The sequence below is a fragment of the Python bivittatus genome, unplaced genomic scaffold, assembly GCF_059951505.1.
Source record: "Python bivittatus isolate LINGU-HERP-01145 unplaced genomic scaffold, Pbiv_v1 ctg000980_np1212, whole genome shotgun sequence".
Classification (NCBI taxonomy): domain Eukaryota; kingdom Metazoa; phylum Chordata; class Lepidosauria; order Squamata; family Pythonidae; genus Python; species Python bivittatus.
The window spans coordinates 23882668-23910099 of NW_028277125.1; the positions used below are offsets into that span (position 1 = coordinate 23882668).

The 27432-nt window shown below is 37.2% G+C and overlaps 1 protein-coding gene across 1 annotated transcript in view; it reads right to left on the reverse strand.

Annotated features, from left to right (window-relative positions):
* MED12L (mediator complex subunit 12L) overlaps nucleotides 1-27432 on the reverse strand; it is a 190729-nt gene that overhangs the window by 9314 nt on the left and 153983 nt on the right. Inside the window, exons 26-42 of the mRNA XM_088132176.1 lie at nucleotides 26635-26831; nucleotides 25779-25967; nucleotides 24360-24434; nucleotides 24058-24248; nucleotides 22448-22609; nucleotides 21042-21153; nucleotides 19589-19678; nucleotides 18363-18472; nucleotides 17500-17635; nucleotides 15982-16143; nucleotides 14604-14972; nucleotides 12107-12251; nucleotides 9786-9985; nucleotides 9070-9159; nucleotides 8247-8467; nucleotides 3447-3603; nucleotides 1440-1517 (exon numbers count right to left, since the gene is read on the reverse strand). Coding sequence (XP_087988302.1) covers nucleotides 1440-1517; nucleotides 3447-3603; nucleotides 8247-8467; nucleotides 9070-9159; nucleotides 9786-9985; nucleotides 12107-12251; nucleotides 14604-14972; nucleotides 15982-16143; nucleotides 17500-17635; nucleotides 18363-18472; nucleotides 19589-19678; nucleotides 21042-21153; nucleotides 22448-22609; nucleotides 24058-24248; nucleotides 24360-24434; nucleotides 25779-25967; nucleotides 26635-26831 — 2684 coding nt within the window. The remainder of the gene's footprint in view (nucleotides 1-1439; nucleotides 1518-3446; nucleotides 3604-8246; nucleotides 8468-9069; nucleotides 9160-9785; nucleotides 9986-12106; nucleotides 12252-14603; nucleotides 14973-15981; nucleotides 16144-17499; nucleotides 17636-18362; nucleotides 18473-19588; nucleotides 19679-21041; nucleotides 21154-22447; nucleotides 22610-24057; nucleotides 24249-24359; nucleotides 24435-25778; nucleotides 25968-26634; nucleotides 26832-27432) is intronic.

Consider the following 27432-nt stretch of genomic DNA (forward strand, 5'->3'; position numbering starts at 1 on the left):
CTAGTGATTTACTTCCCAGAGTTTCATTCAGGATTTTGTTATCTTCACATCCTAGATGGTCTGCTTATCCACTTGCATTCTATTCCACAAGATCATCTCTCTTTGAAACATTAAAGTTTTCATCATGCAACTATCTTCTGAATTTACTTCATTCCAACAAATTAAAACCGGGATTCTGAAGGTGATTTGCTTTTGAAAAGTTCAGAAATGAAATTTCTGGCCATTTATGAACTGTGAAGGCAACATGTTGGACATTTTTCTATTCCATTAGAAATTGTGCAACTATTCCCAGATGCATACTTTGGCAAAACAAAAACAAAAACATGATTTTTACAGCTAAATTACCCAAGAATATTTTATGTTTTTCCTTCTCTTATACAGAAGCATTCATGAAATGCTTCTCATCTGATCCCCTAAATCAATATAATGAAATTTGTTAACACTGTATCTATATTCATTTGTTTAGATATGTGTGTGAGAAATTAAAAAGAAAATGAGCAAGGACATTCTCAGTGAATGGATAGGAGAGGTGGGATGCTGCTACATAAAAGTTGGCTAAAAGAAATGGATCTATTTCTTTAACCTTAGAAATGCCCCCCAAGTACTTGCAGCATGAATTGCTAGGCACTATTCCTTCCTATAACTTTAGCACTTCTTGGAATGACCAGGCAATCACACATGAGCATCTTACCATTGTGCTCTCTGTTTATTCTATAAAGTGCTGAAGTTGTAGGAAAGGTAAGAGCTTTACTCTCAATAACAACAACAGATGGAACATTTGCAAAGTGAAAGACAGACCTCTCTTGACAACCTCTCCTGCATCTCCCCTAAGAATCTTTAAATAAATTAATCTAGTCCCTCTAATAGAGGTAGTACAAATAAGTCTTTTTCACTGGGAGTAGAGGATTTATGAAGCATAGAGGGCAGAGGGCAGCACAGTATTATAACACAGTTCATCAGGAGGCAAATCAAATGCATTTTTATTACAGCTGTAAATTTGATTAAACAGACTAGTAGTGAAATTTTAATTAAAAAAAATTGATTGACACCTAATCCACTAGATGGAGTATTTGTGCAAGTATTAAACAATATACACACACAGTTACAATCATAAAGTTTCAGGTTTGATGAAGAATATCTAATTCCTAAATGTAGGAAGCATTATCTGGGTAAAAGTGCAAACAATAAATACCATATTAGAAAATTTACATAGTGCATAGTATAGCCTATTTTTATATAAGAGAACCAGAAACGGAAATGCAAAGCCACCTCACTCTTATTATTAATGTGAGTGACTTCTTATATTAATTCCACCTTTCTCCAAGAACGTGGAAATGGAGAGCAGTATTGGGACATGCTATCTGAAACCTTCTGAGTTCTCCATATTGTGAAATGGGACAGAGCCCCAGAATATGGTTTATTATAAATATTCTTCTTACGAAAGATTGTTGCTGGGGCTGCATTGCTTGAAGGCTAATAATTTGCTGCTGATTCTGCTGCTGCTGCTGCTGCTGCAACTGAAAAAAAAAAGGAAAATGATTGCAATACTATTTACCATTTTTTTAAAAAAAGGTATAGCCTTTTCAGAGTCAAGCTTGATTCCTACTGAACATGTTAAGGTCATTTTTCTTGTAACAATATGAAAACTGTCTTCTTTTGGGATGTTTTTGCAGCTTCTCAATGTATACAGTTATAGAAAGGCAATAACAGTACCATTCTTTCAAAGGATGAGAAATCTTGTAGATGATGGGCAAATAAACTGTTAGGGGCTAAAGCTGACATTTGAGAGGCCAGATGTTTTTCTTTTGGAAACAACAATTTTCTCTTCCCTCCCCCCACTTGTTTTCTCTCTCATTCTTTCCTCTTCCTCCCTGCCTGGTAGAGAGACAGATGAGACTTGCCAGAGGGTTGAACTGATCATTTACAGAAGACTTTTGAAATTAGACTGAGAACCATATGCCGCAGGTTACCACCCCTACTTTGAGAACACATAGTAATATTCTGCTCTAGGAAACATTGCTTTTTATGAGTCGTATTCACAAACTGTGATTTTGCATTTAGAATTCTTTCAACAATTGCCTTTGTGGTGCTTAATAAATTTCTCCCAAAGTGATCAGGGTTTAATCCTCCTTTCACCAGTCTTTGTCCAGTGGTTCTAATTAAATCCACTATACAATTCCACAATCTTCAGTTGTTAACCTTGTAGTACTAATAAAGACCCTTCTGAGGATGGGGAAAGGAAAACATTGGAAACTTATGTAAACACACATATAGGAAGAGCTATATAGTTCAGTGAAGCAGTTCATGGGCTTTGCATAAATTGCAGAAGGAGAATTATATTAGCTTATGATAGCAAAAAATCAGGAGTTTGGTAGTAAGTGTTTGTGAGTTGTAGCCCACTTCATCAGATGCATAGAGTGACTAGACTGATGTAGGATTTAAATTGGGGTGAGGGAGGAAAAAACAGCTGGTTATGAAGATGCAGGTTACATGTAAGTCAGATTACCAGGACCTTATCAATGAATAACTGTAATGAGTTAGAAACCTATTATGTTTGTTGAGATCTTTAGAGATTGTCTGAAAATTTTGGATGTATGTGAATTTACCAATCTCTCCCTCAGTGGTAATGTTAAACTTTCATTTTTCCAAGATAGTCTTTTTGAGGCCTGCATAGAATGTCCCGGGAATGCTTTGATATTAGTATTGTCAACCCTACAAAGTAGATTAGATCAAGAAACTGACTCCACAGAAAGGCTATATACTTTACTGAATTAGGCCATATTAACAGATTCTTGCAAGTCTGCTGTATTTTACCTTCCCTCCCTCTTATGCCTTCATTGAGTCAGGGAGGAGCCATCCTGGGCCTTTTCCTAATACTATCTCCTTTCCCAGAGCTTAAGGAATGCTTCTGCCCTTATTTCTGTAATGGCTTCTGAATTTTCCCTTCAAGACCATCTCCATGGTTCTCTACAATTACTTTGTCCTGGTTTTGACTCCTGATGTCAAGCCTGTGTCCATTAATTATTTTGCCCAAAGTTTGTCCTATTTGTCCTGTGCAGAATTCAACAGGGACATTGATGATGGTGTATATCCCAGGTTTGCTAAACTTTAGCACTTGTAATCAAATAATTTGAAGATTAAACTACATAATCCTTCTTTTAAGTAGTTGCCATTTTCACAAAGTACACTACTGAAGGGATAAACTGGACTAGAACCTTACTAATTTTCTTTTATGAAGAATTATGAAGATAGGTAATGGAAAATGGTGCTCATGCAGAAAGGTCTCTGACTAAGAGGAGGGCCACTACCATTCTGAATAGGCATTTCAAATAGACTATTTATATTGACATAATGGAGCATTACCTGCTCAAAATATCGTGCTATGATCACTATGATCATCATAATAAAAATAATCATTTCTAACAAAATTAGAGAAATTCTCAGACCTGAAGGAATCTTTGTTGCCGAATTTGCTGTTGCCTCTGTCTCATCTGTTCCTGAGACATCTGTACTGAGTAAAGGTTTGCCTGGGAAGGTGTGGCTGATATCACATCCAGAGGCCCTCCAACCAAGTGATTCTGTTGCAAAGGCTGGTGTATTGAACTGAGAGGCAGAAAAAATTTAAAAATATGTAGTTGCAGGCATGAAAAAGTAAAATAAGTAAAATAAATTTTATTTCAAAAACAATCCATTTTACTTTTGCCTGTAGGGTGGCTGAAGGTAGCCATCTAAGCATACTACTGTTGATTCATTGTAAAATATTATATTATATTATATTATATTATATTATATTATATTATATTATATTATATTATATTATAAAATTTGTCACCACCTATCTCGTTAAAACAACTCTGGGCAGTTTACAAAGCAGTTAAAATAAATTAAAATGACAGTATACAATAATCCTAAATAAATAGAAGATAAAAAAAATCCAAGGATAGATTTTAAAATTGGCAGTCACTCAGGGAGCGTCATCAAGGGGCCAGCCACTCCCAGGATTGGGTAAGATTTTTGTCACCCCATGTAAGCTGGTAGAGCCAGGACTTTAATCCTTTCCAGAAAGCTGGAAGGGTAGCAGCCCGCTGCACCTCTGGGGGGAGAATATTCCAAAGGGTGGGGGCAATGGCAGAGAAGGTTTTCCTCCTGGGCCCTGCCAGCCAACATTCTCTCACTGATGGGGTCCACAACATGGCCTCTCTGCTTGACTGGGTGGGACAGGTTGATGTGATGGAGGTGAGATGGTCTCTCAGGTAACCTGAACCCATGCCATGTAGGGCTTTAAAGGTAATAACCAACACTTTGAATTGGACCCAGAAGCAGACTGGGACTCAATGCAGCTCATGCAGTAAAGGTAATATGTGCCCTCTTTGGGATACCCAAGATTGTCCGCACAGCCACATTTTGAGCCAGTTGTAGCTTCCAGATACTCTTCAAGGGTAGCCTCATGTAGAGCGCATTGCAACAGTCTAACCAAGAGATGACCAGGGCATAAATGACTGACCGGAGAGCCTCCTGATCCAGGCAAGGGCATAACTGGTGTACCACTCGAACGTGGGCAAAGGTCCTCCTGGCCATGACTGCCACCTGCTCCTCAAGCAGAAGTCATGAGTCCAGGAGGACTCCCAGATTACACACTGGGTTTTTCTGGGGTAGTGCAACCCCATACAAAACCAAGGATGGTAAATCCTTGGATACAGAGGGGCCTCTAATCCATAACCACTCCATCTTACCAGGGTTCAGCTGAAGCCTGTTGCACCCCATCCAGACCCCCACAGTCTCCAGGAACCACAAGAGGGTACTCACGCCATCACTCACCTCACCTGGGATGGAGATGTATAACTGGGTATCATCTGCATATTGATGATACCTCATCCCATGGTGGCAGATGATCTCACCCAGTGGTTTCATGTAGATGTTAAAAAGGAGCAGAGAGAGTACCAAACACTAGGGCACCCCACAGAGGAGGGGCCGTGGGCTGGAACTCTCACTCCCGATCAACACTGACTGGGATCAACCTTGGAGGAAGGAAGAGAACCAGCACAAAACTGTGCTGCCCACTCCCAACCCCCTACGTTGACCCAAAAGGATACTAGTCAATGGTATTGAAAGCCACTGAAAGGTCAAGAAAAGCAAGGATGAATGCACTACCCCCATCCTGCTCCCACCAGAGATCATCCATGAGTGCGACCAATGCCGTTTCTGTCCTGTATCCGGGCCTGAAATCTGACTGAAAAGGGTCCAGATAATCCGTTTCCTCCAGGATCCTCTGGAGCTGCAACACCACCACCTTCTCAACCACCTTCCCTAAAAAGGGGAGGTGGGAGACTGCACAAAAATTGTCCAGTATGGTGGGATCCAGTGATGGTTTCTTGAGGAGGGGATGTACCAGCGCCTCTTTAAAGGCAGCTGGAACAATCCCCCCCTCAAGAATGGATTCACCAACATCTGGACCCACCCACATGTCACCTCCCAAGTAGCCTTAACCAGCCAGGAGGGACATGGATCTAGTTGACAGGTAGTGGTATTGACCATCCAGAGGACCCTGTCCACTTCCTTGGGTTCAACAGGATCAAACTGTTCCCAGATAACAGGGTAAGAGCTACCCTGGGCATCTCTGCAGACCATGCCTCATGCTTGGCATCCAACTGGAACTGGATCTGAGTGATTTTATCCTCCAGATGCCTAGAAAACTCCTCTGCGTGGCCCTGTAAATGGGCCACTGTGCCCCCCTTTCCCAAAAGGGATTGGATTATCTTAAACAGGGCTGCTGGGTGGCATTCTGCGGATGCAATAAGTGCAGAGAAATATTGACATTTTGCCACTCCTACCACCACAAGATAGGCCTTAATGATGGCTCTAGCTGGTGTTTGCTCAGGTTTGGTCCTTGTTTTCTTCCAGCAGCACTCTAGGTGACTCTTAACCCTTTTCAAGATCTTCAACTCCTTGTAAACCACGGGGAGTGTCAGGCTCAATGGGTTAAAAGAGGTCACATGTGCGTGATCTTGTCCAAGGCCTTGTCCATTTTCCTATTCCAGGCAGTGGCCAAGGCCTCTGCTGGACTGTGCAGCAGACTCTCAGGTATAACCCCCAGCTCCCTTTGGAACCCCATTGGGTCCATCAGTTGCTAGGGGTGGACCGATTGAATGGGTCCTGCCTCCCTGCGGAGGAAGGTAGCATAGGAGAATCTCAAGGCCACCAAGACATGAACTGACCATGACAAGGGGGACAGGTGTAATTCCTCCTTCAGATCATATTGCCAGTGTTCTGACAAGAAAACTAAGTCTGGTATGAGACCACTGTCCCAAGTTGGGTTACAGATAATCTGGGACAGGCCCATGGCCACCACGGTAGCCATGAACTCTTAAGCTGCCTCTGAGACAATTTCCACTTTAGTCTGTGAATTTGTTTTAAAGTATGTACTCATGGTTTCTACACACATTTTTTTTTCACAGTATATGTGTTTTACATGCAGTTTTTCAGACAACAATTCTCAACATTGAGAAGAACAAAATCTGAAAGACAATTGAGTTCTGATCTGCACATTAAAGATGGAAGTGTAAATCTGTTCACCTAAAAATATAGATAGCCGAGACCTGAGTGATGCTATATCAAGCTAAAAATATTGTGTCTGTCTCAGGTTATATTGAGGTCTCAAGAGATTTACATCTACTCCAAAATTATTTGAATATAAAAGCTTCATGCATATATTTCTCTGCAGACATGATATGGAGTTTAGCTATTGCCAGAGAAAAAAGATACATTACCCTGTTACAATTTACTTGTTAAAATAACACTTATGACTTGTAGAGAACAGAATTGGAAAATGGAGCTTTTTTTTCAAATGCATAGTACAGCCAATTATAATTCATATTTATTCTTATATGTAATAAGTATATGCAAGTATCAATTAATAAACTGAACAAATCAAAATGTGTAATTTTTGCTTTACAGCTTGCAAAAACAATTAGTGTGAATAACAGGAAATTCTGGAGTCTTTGCTTTAAACACGATTCCAAGCTGAAAGCAGCAGTAATGCTACAAGATCTTAGCAGAAGATCTAATTTGCTTTAGGGAAAAAAAAATGAGCAAAACTAATTTAGATGAAAATTTGATGTGCAGCTGAGAAGACATGTACTTTCTTTTGTAGAATAAACTATTACTTCCTATTTACTATATAGCATTAAGATTTCAACATGCTTTTCATGATATCCTTGAATGATAAATTTCATGCAGAAACAGGTCCAACATTTGTCATTTCCCAACTGGGCAGCTGAACCTATATTTGCCTATCGGTTCCTTTGGCAGGGGGAGAATAAAGTTTAGATGCCTATATTCTATTCATTCAATCTCAGTCATGTGCTTTACTTGATGAAAATGCCTGTACTAGAAGGGTTTACAACACACAAGAGTTTGAATACAGCCTGTCTTTTTATCCTGGGTTAAATCTGGGTTAGAATGTGCCTAAGAACAAGAAAGGCTATTTTCAGCAACACAGAAATGAAACATCTGTTCCACTGCCTCAGGGTTGCTTTCAAAAAAGTATGGATACACAGATTTTTAAGGAATAGCAATTACAGTTTTAGAAAGATGTTTTGTGGAAAAAGACACTTAGAAATATTTTGCTTAAAAAAAGCAGAAATATACACTGCTTTTGAATGACTAAATTGGTCAACAGGATCTTTTGATTAGCAAATTTCAGAAAAAAATTGGTTTATAATTTCCAGAGATCCACTTAACAGCTTCAAAACACATAAATTAAATGATTAGAAATTATACAACAGTATGTTTATTAAATTATGTCCTGTAGATACAAATTTGAGGCTAAACTGGTAACATTTTATGAGAAACATTTTATGTATTTACCATTGGCTTAAATCTATGTAGTCTGAGCAATAAAAAGACTTCAGAGTACTTCAGAGCAAAGTAGGACTTGGAAAATTGTATAAAAAATAACTTGCCTGTCTGGGGCTGTCTAACTGCTCATATCAGCTTTCCCCAATCTGATCCCCTTAAGATGTGTAGTTTCAACTCTCAAATTTTCTATCCTTCAAGCCAAGTTGGAAGTCCAAGTGATTTGGAGGGAACTAGATTGGGTGACGATTGTTTATACCATCGTCCTTTGGATCTAGTGATGTTCTTGAGCCAGAATTTATGAGAAATACATGTTTTCATTTTTTTTCCAGTAGAGTACAAAACATCAAGTTAACAAAGTTCCTGAATTATAGGAATATTTAACCTCTTACCGCTGATTGCCTGCTAAAGGCTGAAGGTAGGTAGCTGCTTGCTGATGAATGTACCCACTTGGCTGCTGTTGCATCTGCCTTAGTCTTTCCATTAGAACTGGACTGGAATGAGTTGGTTGGAATGATCTAGGATTGTAGGTAGGTGAAAGAACTATGCCCCCTGTCTGTTGAGATTGCAATGACATCTGAGTACTATACATTGTATAGCCATGAGGAATTGTCTGTATGGAAAACAATTCAAAACACACTCTTCTGACTCTTATTTTTCTAAAAATCTATCCATTTTACTAGTTTTAAAAAAAGTTTTAAAAATAACTTGAAATAGGAACCAAACACTGAAATATGTACATTCTATCCCATTTTCTTTCCTAGGCTCAACTGGGTGTTCTATACATTCTTACGGCTTTCATGTCAATTCCATTTTTTTGTTTGTTTGTTTAGCAGAAAATCTAGATGATGTGGAAGAAATGAAAGGTAGAGAAGTAGGTGCCTCCATGTAGGGCAGTTTAGGTGCAAATGGGTGAAATATCAATGGTTATGGTAATATTTTTTCAGCTGCTGCAATTGTGTTACCCATAGGTTTTGCATAAAGACATTAGTTCACAGAAATAATATCTATTAGTAGTCATTGCTTGGCTACAGCAACTTGGCAAGGCCATTCATTTGTATTTAGGTTAATCTCAGAGTAAGGGGAGTCATAAAAGAGACTGGCCATTTAAGGACTCTCTTATATTTTTCAAAGATTATAAAACCAAGTTTACTACCTCCACTATCATATTTCTCTGAACCCCACATGGGCCAATTTTTAAGAGGGGTGCTCTACCTGTGACTGCTGTATCCCGGGATATTGTGTTAGCTGAGAAGAAGGGCGGACTTGTTGAGCAAAAATAGCAGCCTGTTCAATTGTTGGACCCTGTAAAACAGTTTACAAATAAAAATAAATGCTGCTTGCTATATATTAAAAATATACCAGTCTAAAGACACCAATTTGGAAACAGCAAAAGAGGGCTGATAGATTGACATGCAGTTTATAAGCAAGTAGGTTTCTTAAAACAAAGTGTAAGAGTAGGCTAGTAAGATTAGAATCTTTTTTTTCAGTAAAATTGTTTTTGTGGGTAGATTCCAGCTACTCTAAAATCTCTAAATTCTGTCTCCTCAATTGCTGTCCAATCTATTCTCTGCCCTACCATTAATTGAGGCAAATGGTAGATGGTGATGGGCAGAGAATAGCAGTGAAAGTTTGGGATAGTAAGCATGTATGCACATAATCTGTGCTATATTCTTTAAATTGGATTACCTTCCAGTATTCACAGTCTAGTCAATTTTGGGATGTGGAATGAGGAGATAGTATTTTGTCCCCTACCTCAGGTAGCAAAATATAATGGTCCAGTTCTGGTCCTGCATGTATACACTAAGCTTAATTTGGACCCCTTCTTTATTTCCTTTGCTTCAGTGTCCTACATGAGTAAAAACTGAAATAAATCAGTGTACATCCATCCTAGTCCTAGATATAAGACAATACCCTTTGAAAGGTCTTGCCTGACTCTGGTGCCTCAGAATCCGCTGCTGTTGTTGCTGGAGCAGCTTGATCTGAAGTAACTGCTGCTGCTGCTGTGAAGTAATAGTGTGAATTGCTGGGGGCTGCATCATATTGCCAGAACGTCTCTGCAGCATGTTAGAGAGCACTTGTTTTGTGTTGCTTTGGACAAAGGAGCCTGTGGGATCCAATCTGGAACCACCTTCAAAGACATTGATTAACAGAACAATTATGTAATCACAAAGCCTGTTCAAGATGTGATGCTACTGGTTGAGAGTCAAGCTGCCTACTCAACTTTAATCAGGTTATTTTTGTAGTCATTACATTTTTTAACTGCGCACCAGCAAAAGTTCTCTGGGCATAGAACATATATTTTAAAGGTAAAATAAAGGCAATAGAAAGGCAATATAGGTTAAAAGTATCTAAGATCCAACATTACTATAGTAGTATAGTATAGTATAGTACAATACAGTACATTATATTTTATATACTATAAAATACTGTGTGGATAGGATAGGATAGGATAGGATAGGATAGGATAGGATTTTTAAAATATAATAAAATAGCATAAACAATAAACCAGAAGTTTAAACATCTGTTCTCCTCTACTCAGCAGTTTCCAGTTCACCTTACTCCACTGGCCCCCTGGCAACAATATCTACTCTAAAATTTGTAAATTCTGTCTCCTCAATTGCCGTCCAATCTATTCTCTGCCCTACCAGTAATTGAGGCAAATGGTGATGGGCAGAGAATAGCAGTGAAAGTTTAGGATAGTGTGCATACATGCTTACAAGTAAACATGTCTTGCAAATACTTCTCCCTCCCCAATAGGACCATTCCTTTCCTTTAGGATTGTTGCCAATCCTGTTCCCTGCCTAGGCTTATACTTGTGCTACTGCTCTGATGCAAGTCTGCATTAGCCAGGGAAAAGTGAACCATCACATTCTAGGCAATCTTGGGGTCCATTATTTCTGGCCGTTAGTAAACAAATGCCTTAAAATATCACAATAAATAAAGAAACAAATAAGTTATTTTTTCCAGCTAAGATGTCTATAGGATAGAACAAGAAATTCGAAACATTTTAATTAATCTTAAATGTAGTTGAAACACTAAATGATGCAGATATACTTTGCTATTGCCTTCTTCTGGGACTATTTTCAACTTTCCAATCTAGCGTAAAGTCCTGGGATTGCAAGATGTTCTCTCATCCAAGTTCTAACAAAGTCAATCTTGCTTAACGTACTAGATCCACCAAGATCAACAACTGTAACCTGATGAGACTAATTGTTCTTAACATAGTATTTAAATGTTGTTCTTGATCACCTTTTCAAGGAGAAGAAGTCATGGTTGCTTATAAGTGCTAGATAAGCCATTATTGTCCATGACAAGTGGAATTTATCCTACCAACATTTCTGAGAGGCCCAGATTGGAGAGACATGGAATTATTCTATTCCATGTTGAATGGAGGGGAAAAAGTTGCTGTTCAAAGATCCTGGATCTCTTCTGGCCAGCTACATCACGCTGTAACACAGCTTGTCCTGACAAAGTACCCTCTAGATATATTGGGCTACATTTTTCATCATCACCTGCCAGCTTGATGATAACTGCAACATATACAGAGGGCAGCAGCAACAAGGCCAAAGATGTTACTGGATGGAGATGATGACAGTTGCAGCCCAACATATCTGGAAGATTTGAATGACCAAGATTTGAAATCCTAGCCAGGCCAACAAGGACAAAAATGAACATTATAAAATGTTTCCCTTAAAAATGATTATTAAAAATATCATCTGATTTGGAAAACCATTAATAAGAATCCATTCTTTAAATGTCTTGATTACATAACTGTTTCTAGAATTGTTAGCAATAAAAACGTGTTTGATCTGAAGCTGGGATTAGAAATGAACTTTAGTAAATAAGTAAATAAATAAATCTTGAATATTTTGCTAGAGTACAGAAGTTGCTAACCCTTAAAATCTAAAGTCCTGCTTTGCTCTCCTCTAGAATATGTGGGAAAAATTGCCATGTAATTTGAAACTCTGGGTTGGGGGGAAATATTATAGAAATCAAGTGTCAATTGAAAATCGCCCTACCATATAATTTAAATCTTCTTCCTAATGAAAGCTGAGTTATTTATAACAGAAAACAAAAACAAGCTATATTTTAAGCAATTTTGAACCCTTTTATTGGAATAATACATCAACCACAAATAAAGTTCCCTTTATTTTAAGCATATTCATGAAGTATGAGTACTTTCTAAAGAACATAATATAAAAAAGAGAATTGTTTTCCTGTAACAGAATTCCCTGCATTTCACCTTTACCTGGTGGAAGAGGCTGGTTCTGGACAAAGTAACCAGTCTGTGGGGGCTGTCCTATAACACTGTAGCCCCACAAAGCAGACTGGGGGTGATGCATCATTTGAGAAGAAAGTGGTGAAAAATTAGGAGCCATTCTACATCCATTGTTCTGAGGATACTCCTTAAGCAAAATAGGAAATAGTAAACATTATTGACATTCAAACCCTACCAATTCATAAATAATGCCATTTTTTCGACTGAATTATTAGATAATTTATTACTATTCCAATTAGGCTTTATTACACATAAAGTTTGGCTATCTCATAATGCTTGGTCTTCTATTTTTTTCTGCATACCATTAACTTATCAACTGCACCTATAATTATATCAAAGCCCCAATATCTAGGCAATTAGAAACATATATCTAGACTTCACCAAAGGAAATTACAGGAAGGAATTAGGTAAGCTGTCAATAAATTCAAGTTTTTAAAAAATGAAGCTTTCTAAATTTTATTCTTTCAAGAAATACTTTCCACATTTTGATACCACAGTATCCTTGTGCATTGTCAAGGTCTCTTAAGCATGTTCTAAGATGTACGTTATGAGTATATAACACAGGCCAAGTTTGTTGGGCTTCACTGAACAAGATACTTCTCTTCAATTGTACATTGAAATGTGAGATTTCATCTTGATAGTGGTGAGGAAATTGCCCATTATTGATGGTTTCACTGAGGGACTTAAGATCTTGTAACACAAGCTAAAATCAAATGGTCTAAGGCAGCAGTTCTCAAAGTATGGTCAGGAGAAGTCAAATAAATAAATAAATATTTTTAAATTTCTCTGTTTTAATTTCTAATACAGTAATTATTGATAGATATAACCCACATACAGTAAACCAAAGTTCTTTGGGGCCCTCAATTATTTTTAAGAATGTAAAAGGGTGCTGAGACCAAAATGTTTGAGAACCGCTAGTTTATGTCAATGAATCTATTGTAGGATATACTGGAATTAGAGTCCTAAAATAGTCCTCTTATTTTAACCTTTCATTAAGCATTATGCAGCAGTAGTGCCTTTACTGAAGCACTTCTGAACAGATTTTACATGAAGAAGGTCCAGGAGGACCAATAGGACTGTTTAGAAAAGAAAACTGAATTAATGTCCATCACCACATAATGTGCAGCCAGTTCTATAAATTAATTTGGGAGATATTCTTTCTCATCTCCTTTCAGTTTCATTGATAGGATGGGATTCAACCTGAAAAATTTTCTAAAACTTTGTCTTGCTTTCCCAATGTATTTGAGAATTTAAAAAATATTTCAAGTATTATGGGAGCCAGTTACAGAATGAAGCCTGGTGGTACATTCTAGTGGTTTTCCCAAAATAATCAGTGCTGTCTTGATCTTGAAGAGGAAGCAAACAGTTCTGCAAAAGTGTTAACGGCTTGTAAGCTATTCTGCTAAATCAGTAGAGATGACTAAGTTCTCTACTCATGAGGGTCAAAGAGATTAGGAAATCAGTCATGAAAGGAACTGCTCTTATAAAGGTTATGTTGCTTCCACAAGCCATTTATGATGAAACTACATACTCTAGTACTGAAAAGCTATCACACACTTCCCTTATCCAACAGGCAACTGATGCAGAAGAAAGCTTTTATCTAAAAATAGAGTAAACCATATGTTTCATTGCAGGATATTATCTAAAGATATATGACAAAGCCAACTGGATGTAATTAAGCAGGCCAATATCTGGATGACAGACAACTTGGGAGCCCAACAGACATCATTTTGATTTCTATGGAGAAGATATGGTGTGTGTGTGTGTATTTACAAACATCAAGTATCTTCATAGATGTGGAAGGGAATTTTAAATTCTGCCATTCTGTAAAATAAAGACTGGCGATGTAGCTTCTATGATGCTTCTAGAGTGGGACATATGTGAGGGACTGAGTGGACAGCTTTGTCTCCTGTCCTCCTGGAGGGCTGCAAGATGTCACCTGATGATGAAATGACACTACTGAAAGGGGCAGGATCAGCATCTTATCAGCCCATTTTTTAAGGGTGCAGATGGAAACAGGAACCTTCAGAATCTCCAAAACACCTTCCCCCAATTGCCCAAATTCTGACATTGTTATTTTCAGGTTGATTTGAGTGAACTAACTTATGAAGTTTTGGGGAAAAAAATCATGCTTCGAAAGTGTGGGCATATTGAAACCAAATTACAATGGCATGCTCTTAGGATGGAGGAAGCATCAATGGAGTGCTAGAGTCCCACAAATTGGCCATCCCCAACCTAAAATATCCAAAATCTCATAAAACTGACTAATCTGATGAGATGTATGTGCCTTTGCATACAGATCTTATATTTCAGGCATTTTAAATGTAATTTAATTGTTTTTAAATCTTATCTTATTTCTTTCATGTCTGCTACCTCACATGAAATCATCAGATGGTCATCAGCACCTGAAAAGATTGCCAATTCATGCAATAAGGTTTTCTTCACTTTATGAATTTTAACCACTTACATCAGTTTTGGAAGCTGATTTTGTCTTTCTTTTTCTGCCCTTCCCCTTTCTTTCTTCATCTGCTAAAGGTTTTCCCTGATCGGAAAGCTCAGCTGACTTTCTTTCTGGTTCCTGAGATTCAGGAGTAGTAGGCTCTTCTTCTTCCTCCTCCTCTTCAGGAGGAAGAGGTAAAGGTTCGAGGTAGTAACTTCGTGGCTTAGGTTTAGGGTGTGTGTGGTAAAGCAGAAGGTGCTGCTGCTCCTCATATTTTATTACTTTCCTATCAACGCGAACTGTTCCAAACCAAGCCCAAGACAATGGAGCAGGAGTCTTATTCCCTTCCAATAAATCCCATGGGGATACTTTCTGTTTCATCGAGACTTGGAGCCCCTGTTCCAAAAAAATGTACGTATACCAATGTAAAATGACAGTTTGCTTGATCATACTTTTATCTTCTAATTTCCAAATACCCAACATATAATTGCAGTTTATGAGCAAAATGTTGCTTATTGAAACAGTTATGCATATAATTGTCAGAGGAAAGCATCAGTAATGTAATGTATGGAATGTATTAATTCTATGATATTTTACATGTCGGACTGAAACATGTATAAACATGAGATTAAACAGGTAATAGAACAAAGCTGCAAAAGAGATTTTGACACCTTAAAGATCATCAGATTTGTTGTGACATAAATATTATAGTTATACGTGTCTGTGGAGAACAGAGGAAAAGAAAGTATGTAATCAATGGGGCAAATGGTTTTTAAATAGATACCGTCTGTGAGGATTCTATGTAAATCTTAAAGCTACAGATACAATAGTCGTTCTCTTATAGACTACAATTACAAGCACCATTCATACTTATGAATACACTACACATTTATTCAGTAGCATTACATGATATCATTTCAGGATTCTGTAGAATTATCAGAGACTGTTCCAGCATTTGGCTCCACTAATTACTCCCTTTCTCCCATGACTCTGAACAAATACACTGATAGATAAATTTGAAAACGTGACACAAACGTGTTTATGTGAAAATATATGTATGTGTATGCAGGGCTGGCTCTAGACATTTGACACCTTAGGCAAAGTCATGTTCTGGCACCCCTAGGCCGGTGTCTACTTGGCTTTAGCCTAGAGCTGGCCATGTGTGTGTGTGTCATTCTAATAATTTATTTTGCTTCTACAGAAAAAACATTTTCTTATTTAAACAGTATGATGGTACTTGAATATAAACATAATAAAAGGATTTACATGCCATAAAAAGGGAACTGCTAGGGTCCTGTGCCTTATGCCAACAGAGACTGAATAGAATATATTAAAGTTCTACCAAATTATATTCACGAGAAAGTTGATACATCAGGAAGGTTTTAAAGAAAATGCTTATCCTTGCCTGTTTCTTATCTATGGAGTCAAATCCAGCAATTTTGTTTCCCTTCGTATCAATCAACGATCCCATAGGCTCACAGGCAATAATGTCACACATCTGTTTGGGCAAGGGCAGGAGCTGACGAACTTTGTCAATACTTTCTGAACATTTATCCCCTAGTTCTTTCTATAGGAGGGGAAAAAAGAAGTAAAGAATGTTAAAAAGCAGTTCCAGCCCAGAAAAGTTTCAGATGAATCATTTCCTTGTACTTTTACTAATTTTATTCAAGATGTGCAGCACAGTTTTTCAATAGTGCTTCCTAAGCTTTTCTTTTCTCCTGCTGGAACAAAAATTACAGAAATGAGTATTAATTGCTCATCCATCCATCCATCCATCCATCCATCCATCCATCCATCCATCCATCCATCCATCCTTCCTTCCCTGTCTGTCTACCATCTGTCATCAGAGAGCTATGGATAAGAATTCATTTTAGCATTAGGCTACCCAGATCAGAATTAGGTATTCTGACAAGCACAATCTGTCCAAGGTCTCAAGCATAAGTTTTTCCTAACTTTTGCTACCAAGAATTTTTAAAGCGGCAATGCAAAGGATTGAAGCTGGGCCCTTTTATTTGTAAAACATGTGCTCTGCTTAATGCTGCTTCCATAAACAAATACTCCTTGATGCGCATCTTGATATTTCCTCACAGAAACAAAGGAAGGTACCCTATATCAAGTCAGATTATTTGTCCATCTAGCTGGCTATCATCTACTCTGAAAAAATCAGGGTTTCAAGCACGACTTCTCTGCCTCACATCCTACTTGACCCCCCTTTTTAATGGGGAAGCCAGGAATTGTCTCTAGGCCTTTTGGTATGCAAAGTGTATGAACTAACAAAGTTGGAGGAATTCAAACTGAATATTTTATCCATCCATAGAGTCAGCTTTTCCACACTGAACACAGCTAATCCATGTGAGGAAGTGATTTTTTGAGAATCAAGGAATGTTACTTTCATTACTTTGATTTAAATCACATTGTTTGTGTAGACTTCCTCTTAATTAATCAAGTTAGTATATTACTACTGCACTAAGCCTTTGTTTGTTTGCTTATTTCTGCTGGATTGCAACAGAGGCAAGACAGTTTAAAATTTGAAAAGTGAAGCACCTCAAAACGTAAATGTTCTTCTCTTAGTAATTCTGCAGAGGCAGTTGATACTTTATTCCACTCTTCCCCAACCTGACATCTTTCAAATGTGTGGGGTCTCTACAATTCCAAGTTTCCTTATTATGGCCACTGTTTGTTTTTATCCCACCTTTATTTTTGGTCAACTCAAGGTGCATACATAGCTAATGCTCCCACCTCCTACTTTTCCCACAATAACAAACCTGTGAGGTAGGTTGGGATGATAGAGATTGACTGGCCCAACATCACCCAGCCATTTTTTGTGCCTAAGAGAGGACTAAATTCACAGTTTCCTTGTTCCTAGCCCAGCACCTTGGCCACTAAGCATTTTACAGATTTCAGAGGTCAATTGGAAACACACTTTGAGTTTTTTCACCAAATTCATGTATGCTCTCTTGTTCTCTTCAGATCCCATTTGGGAGGCAATTGAGAGGTCAGAAGCTAAAGTTCCATTGATCAACACACTCAGCATGTCAAGCACTGTTGTAAATAATTCACTAAAAAGGGAAAAGAAAAAAAAGTTACATTCTGAAGGGCAGTACTGGTGCCTACAGTGAAGCAGAAGCTTAATATTCCTTTCTAAGCGTCAAATAATCCACCTTTACATCAACTCAAAGATAAGCAAGTAGCAGTGTCCCACAACAAACCAAGATAATGCCAAAATAACTATACATGTGCAATGACTTCATCACACAAATGCTACATTACATACTTATATCCCAATGTCATTGCAAGTTTTCTATTGGCATCTGAAGCTAGACACAAAGATGCCAAACTGATGATGTGTGTCATGACATCACAACCCAAGCCCCATCATTTTGAACTTGGGTTGCAATGTCACATGCAAGAATGTAAGGACAAAGTTTGTGTTCAAAAAGGAAAAGCATCTGCAATTACTAATGCAGAAGTGAAATATCATAGGAACCATAAACTTCGTGCAATATTTCAAATGAGACTGTGGAGTAATATTAGCTGTATTCCAATTTCTATTTTGTTTGTAAATGTTGAACCCAAGATAGTGAAGTTACCCTTAATTTAAGAAACCTCACTGTTAGAATCTGGAGGATTTTCTTTTGAAATTACCATAGAAGAAAATTACAATTAGGACCACAATATTTCAGGCCCATTTGTGCAAAATGAATGGCAATTTTAGCCTAACAAATAATGTCGTTAAGTCAAAGTACTAACAGCCATAATATATAATATGCAATAGAGCAGACATACTTATTGGTTTGCATGTCAACTGTTCCTGATGTTATTATTTGAAGGAGTAAAAGTGCCCAGTCTGTGGTCCACTGAGTACTTCTTTGCACCGTATCAAACATTCCACCCACCTAGAATTGAACCATTGAAAAAAACAGAGATTAGAAAAAGATACATCAAATATACTGTGCAATCCTTATTTTCTAAATTTTCTTATTTTCTTTATCAGTAAATCTGAATCGGAAATGTTTTTAGACTGCAATATTGTATTGTGTACATTCCAAACAGTTTCCTTGGTGGAAGAGAATACTTTTATCTACTTCCTAAATCCTGACAAAGCAAGGACACATGGAAATGCTTTCCACAATCTAGGAGGGATACAGGAGAAGGCTTTTTCCCGCTTACCACATAATCCAATCTAGAAGTTGGGGAACCTTCATAAGGTGCTGTCCTGCTGTTCTTAATTATCTGTGTTTCCTTACATGATAGTCCTCTGGAGCTAGATTTTCAATAAAACAGTGAAATCTAAAATTTCCAATATCTAAAAACTGCCCATTGCCTAAAATTTATTCCACATCTATCAATGGGAAAAAATATAGTATGTTTGTGATCTTCCTAGTCATATTTTGTTTGTTTTTTACCATTCATATCTTATTCCATACCTGATTTTTTTTCATCACCAGGCATGGTATTTTAAAAACAAATGAAAAATTAGAGAAGGAAAGCAAAATTAATGACAAAGGTTGGCAAATAAAGACAAAGGTCTTTTCCTGTGATATGTTGCCTGTTTACTGCTGCTGCCTGCAAACATGATATTTTTAGTCACGTGTTTCTAGGGGCTGGAAATATTACTGTGAAGGATCATCTAACACCAAAATATCTGATGAAGACCTTTTTTCTTTGCCTGGGTTTTCTGTCATCTAGGGTAAACAGGCAGTAGGACTTGTTTTCACCTGCTCTGCTAAATGTTATTGATTGACTTCTGTCCAGTTATTTTCTGATGTTTCATTTATCTCATTGCCCTTAAGTGTCTTGATTATTTAATCTCATATTTGCAGTGCCACTAGTTTAATCTCTTCAAAGATGCAAAATGCTAAGTTGTAAGGCAGTAGAATATTTAGAGAGGACAAAGAACAATAATAAAGCTAAGAAACATTATAAGCATCTTTCTATTTCAGGCAGTTAGAAGGTCTCTCTGAGAAGCAACACAAAATTATTCTAAATAAATAAATATTCCCTTTTCTTACCAAATTAAGACGGAGTTGTAATGCTTCATGCATCATTTGTCTAGTTTTAACATCATCCTGGTATCGTTCTTCCCTCCAGTTGCTTAATATCTAGGAAGAAAAATATGATTAGCACTGATGTGCTAAGACTATGTATTTAGTCCTGTCTAACATAGTATGACTTTTCTGCAGACTTTTACTGTACGCTTCTCTTCTTATTTGATCATTGTTGCATTTCTGCTGGCTTTATTTATTCTGTCTCTTCCCTTTTAACAGAAAGCTACACATATGGAAAACCATGGTACTATTTTCTATTCTAATATTTATTTTGATACAACTCTGAAATCCTTCAAAGGAAGCTATTTTGTCAGTTAAAATAATAATTCTTTTAATAATTTCTTGGCAAGATTTCAGAAGTGGTTTGCCATTGCCTCCTTCCTAGGGCTAAGAGAAAATGACTGGGTCAAGCTCACTCAGCTGGTTTTGTGTCTAAGGTGGGACTAGAACTCATAATCTCCTGCCTTCTAGCCTGGTGCCTTAACCACTACACCAAGCTGGCTCTCACTCTAGTAATATCTAGATAAAAATCCCATATGAACAAAGCAAATAATAAATATTCTTTCTAGACAATACAAACTTTTCTGGGACAGACTGACAATACCTTTCCATTTGCCCTATCCATATACTTCTTCCTAACTATTACTGCGAAGTGTCAAGCTATGTTAAGACAGAAATATATGAATTCAGCATTCAAACTGAGGATCAATTAACAGTCATGCTAAGTCTTGTCTTCCTTCAATCTAATTCATGTACCAAAATCAAATACCAAAATGAAGTACAGTGTGGGCTAAATTTAGATGTGCTAATTTTTTCTTACATAGCATTCAAAATTAATACCTGCTCCAAATCCAATCTAAAAGGGCTAGTTAATTCTACTATCTCATTTACTTTAATGTGTAGATCAGGTCTTAATACATAGTTACAGAGCAGGACTCTAAGATTTCAGTGGGAATCATACTTTAATCTCTTGAAAAACCAGTTCTCCTTGCTGTATGATAAGCCTCTATTGGAACATAGGCAAGTGTTATAGCGTAGGAGATTACAGTGAAAAATAATTAAATATCTCACTGAGTTCATATAAATGTAGAAACTCATTTGAATTTGGTATTATTCCTACAGTGAAGATGTGGAAAGCCGGTATTGAAATGGGACAAGACTACTAGTATAATTCAAGGAATGGGTTATTGCTGGGCTGGTAACTATTTCTATTTCTGAGAAATTCAACATGTTTTGTAGGATACAAAAATGGTGAAGGACATCAGTGATAAACAAGATTTATAAATGAATTACTTTCACTTATTTTCCTATAACTGACATGAATGCAGTTTCAGATATGATTTCCCATCTGCCTTAATCCATTACTTTAATTGATTTTTAACAGATGCAGAGCACAGAATTATCTGTTTGTTTTTACCTGATTAACTTGATTTTGTAGAGATGTTAGAAGCCCTTCACGCTGCTCATCCTGTCCCTTGAGACAAGTAAGTACCAAAGACAGGAATGGTTGCTGACTCAGAAGAGACATACTTAAAAAAGCAAAGAGGGCATTGAATTAGTAGTGTCATTCTGATACTTCCTCTCCCTAAATCCTTCCTTCCCCTTTTCAGTGCTTCTCTAAAAGGATTTCTTTATGAAGCCTCATCACTATTTTAATGGGCAAAAACCACAAAATTGTTCCTGCCTTAACTCATGCATGTGACTAGATTGATGGTTCAAACGGTTTATAGTCCAGGCCAGGAGAACTCCTCTTATGTTCTAATGGTAGGAAATTTCTCCAAAACATTGATAACTTTTGCAGTAATAAGGAATCTCTGGAGAATAATAATTTATATAGGTATCCCCTGCCCCCAATGTATGAAAGCATAGAAAAGTTTTCTGCAGTCATATACAAATCAATTTAGATAGGATTCCTGGGGATAGCAAGCACAAAACTACTTGTTTAGGCAAATGGTTCAATATTGCCTAATATTAAGAGATGTGTGACACCTTTTTCTCATAAAACAGGCCTCTCAAATCCTCTTGTAGTTTGAGGCAAGTCAGTTCATCCTATATATTTTACAGAAAAGGCAAAGAAGTATAAGATTCTTGTGTTCCCTGTTCCATTTTGTATTTTACTTTCACGGTGACAGAAATAGTATGTAATTTCTAATACTATTTAGATTACTAAGCAACTCAAAGAACATTTAGCAAGGAGCATCTTCTCATCTTGGTAACCAAGTGTTATTTAATTCATTTTTGACAACTAATAACTAGTTCAAGACAAATTAATTTAATTTTGAAACATAAAATTGGATGTGGATGATAAAAGAAAAGAAAAATTCCAAATTCAGACAAGAATATGAATTACTGGAATATTTTTCAGTGAAAGACGCACATCTTGGTATGTCATGATTTACCATGCATTCCAAATTTCTAGGCCGAATCCTATATAAGAGTTAAATGTCTATTCGAAAAAGAAGATCTTATTTGTAATAAGTAGATCTATTGTAAAAGTGCTTATCTTCATGTGAAAATTAAAGGGGCAAAATAAGTTGCTTTGGTATTCTTTTCATAATCTTTGGGATAAGTATTCAGTTTAGTTTTCAAAACACTATGATATTTCTAGGCAACCGGGAGCATCAAAGGTAAACCTCCCTTTATTTAAGAATTTACTGGGTTAATTTCCTTAAAAATGAATGCCACACCATTGACTTTTTTTTTCCAAAAACAAAAACAAAAGATGGCTACTGGTTTCTTTAGTGAAGGATCAAATTCTGCAGGTCATCTTTCCAGCAGATATTACTGCTTTAAAATACAGCAATATTTTCCAGTATCTTCTACCTCTTCTGTTTTTGCCTGTCTCTCTCCTTCTTTGAAGATGATCCCAAGTGCTGGCCTTTCTCTAGCTCTTCTCCAGCTACTTTCAAGACTCTGCCTTGAACAGACGTCGGCAGCTTTGCAATCAGGGGAGCCACTAACCAGACACCTCGTCGTTCAGAAGAGCTAAAGACATGAAACACATAAGATATTTCGAGCAGAATATTATTCAATATTATTCAATATATTCAGTACTTTTTCTCATATTTGAATATATACACGAGATTTTAGTAACCTACTATATGCCTTAAAATAAGGCACAGAATTCCACACAGGGTAATAAAGAAAGAAAGTTAAATAAGAAATAAATAAATCTTAAATTGAGAATTGATGTGTGTAAGGCATGTGGTGTTAGGGATAGGACTAGGGAGAGCCATGTCCAAGTCCACCCTCAGCCACAGTGAATGCTCACTGCATGATTTTGGCCAATCACTCTTTCTGAGCCCACATTTCACAGCATAGGGTTGCTTTAAAGAGGAAAAATTAGAAGAGAGAATGCCATGTATGCCACTTTAAGCAACTGGAGGAAAGGCAGAATATATACTGAGTACAGTAGAGTAATACAGGAAATCCTCAACTTACGACCAAAATTGGGACCAGAACTTCCATCGCTAAGTGATGCAGTCATTAAGTGAGTCACGCCCAATTTTATGACCTTTTTCACTGCAGTCGTTAAGCAAATCACCATGGTTGTTAAGTGAATCACACAGTTGTTAAACAAATCCCCATTAACTTTGCTTGTCAGAAGGCCTCTGGGAAGGTCGCAAATGGCATTCACATGACCCCAGGACACTGCAACTGTCATAAATACATGCCAGTTGCCAAGCACCCGAATTTTGATCATGTGACCACAGGGATGCTGTGACAGTTGTAAATGCGAGGACAGGTCGTAAGTCACTTTTTTCGGTGCCATTGTAACTTCAAACAGTTGTTAAACAAATGGTAGTAAGTCGAGGACTACCTGTAGTTTAAATTCAGTTTGACTAAGTATCATTTAGAATTCCTAATCCAGATCTAACATCCTGGATGTTATCTGCTTAGGTAGAAATTTCCTGTTTATTCCAATGAAGGACCACTTGTTAGAAATGAAAAAAGGAGGAAATTATACCTCACTTTAAACTAAGGATTGTTTTCCTTAAAGTTTAAAAAAATATAGTAGGGTTCACCAAGGGGTCAGGTCTAATTAGCAGCTTTGGGTTCTTTTATAAAATGACATTGTATTATATTTCAACAACCTATTTTGCTTCTGAATCAGAGAAAGTTTATCAAATTCTTAATTCACTGACTCAGAGTATTTATTTAGCTTGCTGCTAACATTTGTGTTTATCCTCTTTAGTGTGTATATAGCAAACAATCAAGAGAATGAAGAAATCCTTGCATGCAGAGATACTTCTTGCAGAGTTTTTGCACGCAGAAGAAACTAATACTCTGTGAAGAAGATTTTTGGTTCAGCACACTATATTTGATACTTGGAGTTAAAACCGTATTTATTCAGTGGCAGACCACTCTCAAGGGCTCCGACAAAAAAAAGTGCACACAGTTTCATCATTACCAGTTCAGATTGATTACATTACCTTAGGAATGTCTTTTTACAGTTCGGTCTTGTAATATGTGTGTCAGCGTTTCCAAGAGAGTTTGGATTGAAGAGGCCTATACCAGAGTTAGAAGAGTTATTGTTTAGATCAGCGGATTGCTGAAACACCTCTATTGTCGCCTTTGCAATATTATCCAACAAGCTGTTCATTTCAGCCACAGACCCAGAACCCTACAGTAAAACATAAGTAAACTAGCGCATTCATGGTATGTTTGCTCATACACTAAGTTAATTTTTAAAGATACATGATTAATTACAAAAAAGAAAGAAAGAGATACTCACAGGTTCCTTCAAACACTGTTTGATCATTAGCTGAAGTTCTAACCATGATTGCCTGAGAGTCCACTGGTCTAGATTCTGGGCCAGAAAAGAGGAGAAAATGATATTTTTCTTCATAACATTTCTAAAATGATCGTTTTTATCTATAAAGTTGACATATGGTTTTATTATGTCACATAAAATATTTTGTTATACCTGTATATTGGATGCAGCTAATTTTGTTCACTACCGCTGGCTGTTAATGGATTAAATTAGGAAAACAGGATAGAGAAGGAGAATATGGCCTTAAAGAAGTATCAACTTGATCAATGTTTGTCCTCCATTCAAATCTAGTTTAACAATGGGAATGCAACCTGTGCATATATTATGCCTTTGAGTTTTCTGATTCAAATGTAGGACTTTGCATTTCTCTCTGTGAAAATTAAACTCCAGTTTCTTCTGATTGTTTCAGTCTTTTATGATCCTCTTGAGCTGTATTCTGTTCTCAAAGTGTTATTTCCTTCCACCCTCATCTCTGTGTCTCCTGCAAATTTGATAATCATATTTTCTACTTCTTCATCCAAGTTATTTATAAATGTGTTGAACAATACTGGGCCTAGAACAGAGCACTGTAGTACGCCACTCAACCTATCCCTCAGCTTGATCCAGGATGGATCAGAGGACCGTTGTGGGCCATAGTACAAGTGTAAAAGATGGATCACAGCCTGCATCACAGCCTGCATCACAACAACAATGTGATGCAGCTGCCCCTTCCACCCAAAAAGCAACAACGATTACATGCTGCATCAGCAAAAATGTCATATCAGGATCAAGAGGAATCATTGTTCCTCTCTATTCTGTGTCAGTCATATTCTATACCTAGAATATAGTATACAGTTCTGAGCACCACAATTCAGGGAGGTCATTGACTAATTTAAGTGCATCCAAAAATAGCAACCAAAACAGAGGTAAGGGATTGTCCTATGCAGGAAATATTTAAATAGAGCAGTGTTTCTCAACCTTGGCAACTTGAAGATGTGTGGACTTCAACTCCCAGAATTCTCCAGCCAGCCATGCTGGCTGGGGAATTCTGGGAGCTGAAGTCCACAAGTCAATCTAGTTGCCAAGATTGAGAAACACTGAAATAGAGGCTGGATGGTGAGTGTTGGGAATTCTGTAGTAGTGGATTCCCGAACTGAGGTAATTCGATTAGATAAACCCCAAGGTCCCTTTCAACCCTTCCCTTCTATGCCTCAATGATTCCACCTTGATAATTGCACACTTTCCTGTTTAACACCCATCAATAATTATGAAACAATATTCCAAGCATTTACTTAACTTAGAAAAAAGAGGGCAACAATAATGCAGAAAAGAAAGGAAATCAAAGACAAGCCTCTTTCTTACCTCATTTTAAATACGTAATTTCGTTTTAAATGTGGTTACCTGAAGGATGCGCTTGATGTGTTGTCTCTGAGGATTGTCCCCTTCTGTACATTCTTTAACACTGTGAGGATAACAGATAAGCTGCAACAATTTCTGTGCTTGTTTGTTGGAGAGAACTGGATCCAGGATAAGATCTTTGTCGGTACACAGCCTTTCAGGTTCTTTCAAGCAGTGTTCCCCCACCCATTCCTGCCAAAAGAATTCAACTGAGAATAAGTGTCAATAAAAAAGCCAAAGCCAAACTGAAATGTATATCTTAAATGTAACTTCAATGTTTCACAAAAGTACAATATTTTTTCAAAACAAATGAAATTCATAGTAGAGATTTCATTACATGACAAAAAATTGAGTTTAGCTTCATCTTGCACACACTTATACTGAAGAACTGACTTGAACACAAATACAATAGATGCCCTTTCCTCCATATTTACAGTTTGAAATCATTTTGAATAAAATACCACTTTTTAGTGCTGTAGTTATGGTTTGTAATATATTCATATCCCACCTTTTCTTTGCAAGAGTTAAAATGTATATGTCACTGGCATTTTATTATCATAATACTCTTAACCCCAGTTTAGGCTATAAGACAAAGACTGGCACATGGCTGAATAGAGATTTGAAACTGGGAATCTCTGGTCCTACTCCAATGGTTATTCTACATTGACCCTATTTACGATTACCAGAATATGTTGGCAAGAGTAATTGCTTCCATTCCACATGGGCACACAGACCGATCTACACGTTGGGAAGCCTGCAGTCACCAACTTGCACAATTCCTGGAGTATGGCAACAGTGTCATATTTGCAAAATAATATCTATATAGTCAATAATAAAGGAAAATGAAGACCAGTGTTACCTGCTGACAAATGCTTCTTAGTACATATCTAGCATATTCACTGAGAGTAGCAGTTTCAATGGAAATGGTTTTTCCACACAAAGACTGCGAGGCAGCACCCCATATCTCATCATCATTTAGATCTCCCAATAGACTTTGCACTGAGTAATCTGAATTTTTCAAGGAGGGGATATTGTTGCTTCCAATTTCAGCGTCACCTACATTGCAGGATTAGTACAAAGATGAAAAGGCTTATTAGTCTTTTAATATAGTTTGGCTTTCACCTGAGTGCTCTCTTAATTTATTTTTGCTCAATGCTACTCCCAGTTTTCGAAGTTGTTGGTATATTATTTTAATATTTGAGGATTTCTGGCTGTTGTTTTTAGGATGGTTAGTATAACAAACATTTTTTCAATAACGTATGCTATAGTATTATATAATTTGTTAGCTGCCTGAAGTTCTTATATGGATGTAAAATAAACATTTTTGAATTTTAAGTTAAAGCAAGTAAAAGACAATGTACTACAACCCGAAGTTATGTACTTTAACAAGCAAACACATTAAAAGTGTATTTATAATACTGGATAGGAGGAATATTGATTTATCAATATGTCTGATGTGTTATTTAGCTATTAATTTTATATCCTGTCTTTTTCCTAGGAGCCCAAATGCAAATGGAGGGTTCCCCTTCATCTTTCCACACTACAATAACTCTGTGAGTTAGGTTGAGCTGAGAGGTAGTTATTGTCCAAAGCCACGCACTGAGGTCTGGGGGCAAGTGGGACTTCAACTTGGCCTCCACTGGCCCATCCAATATTT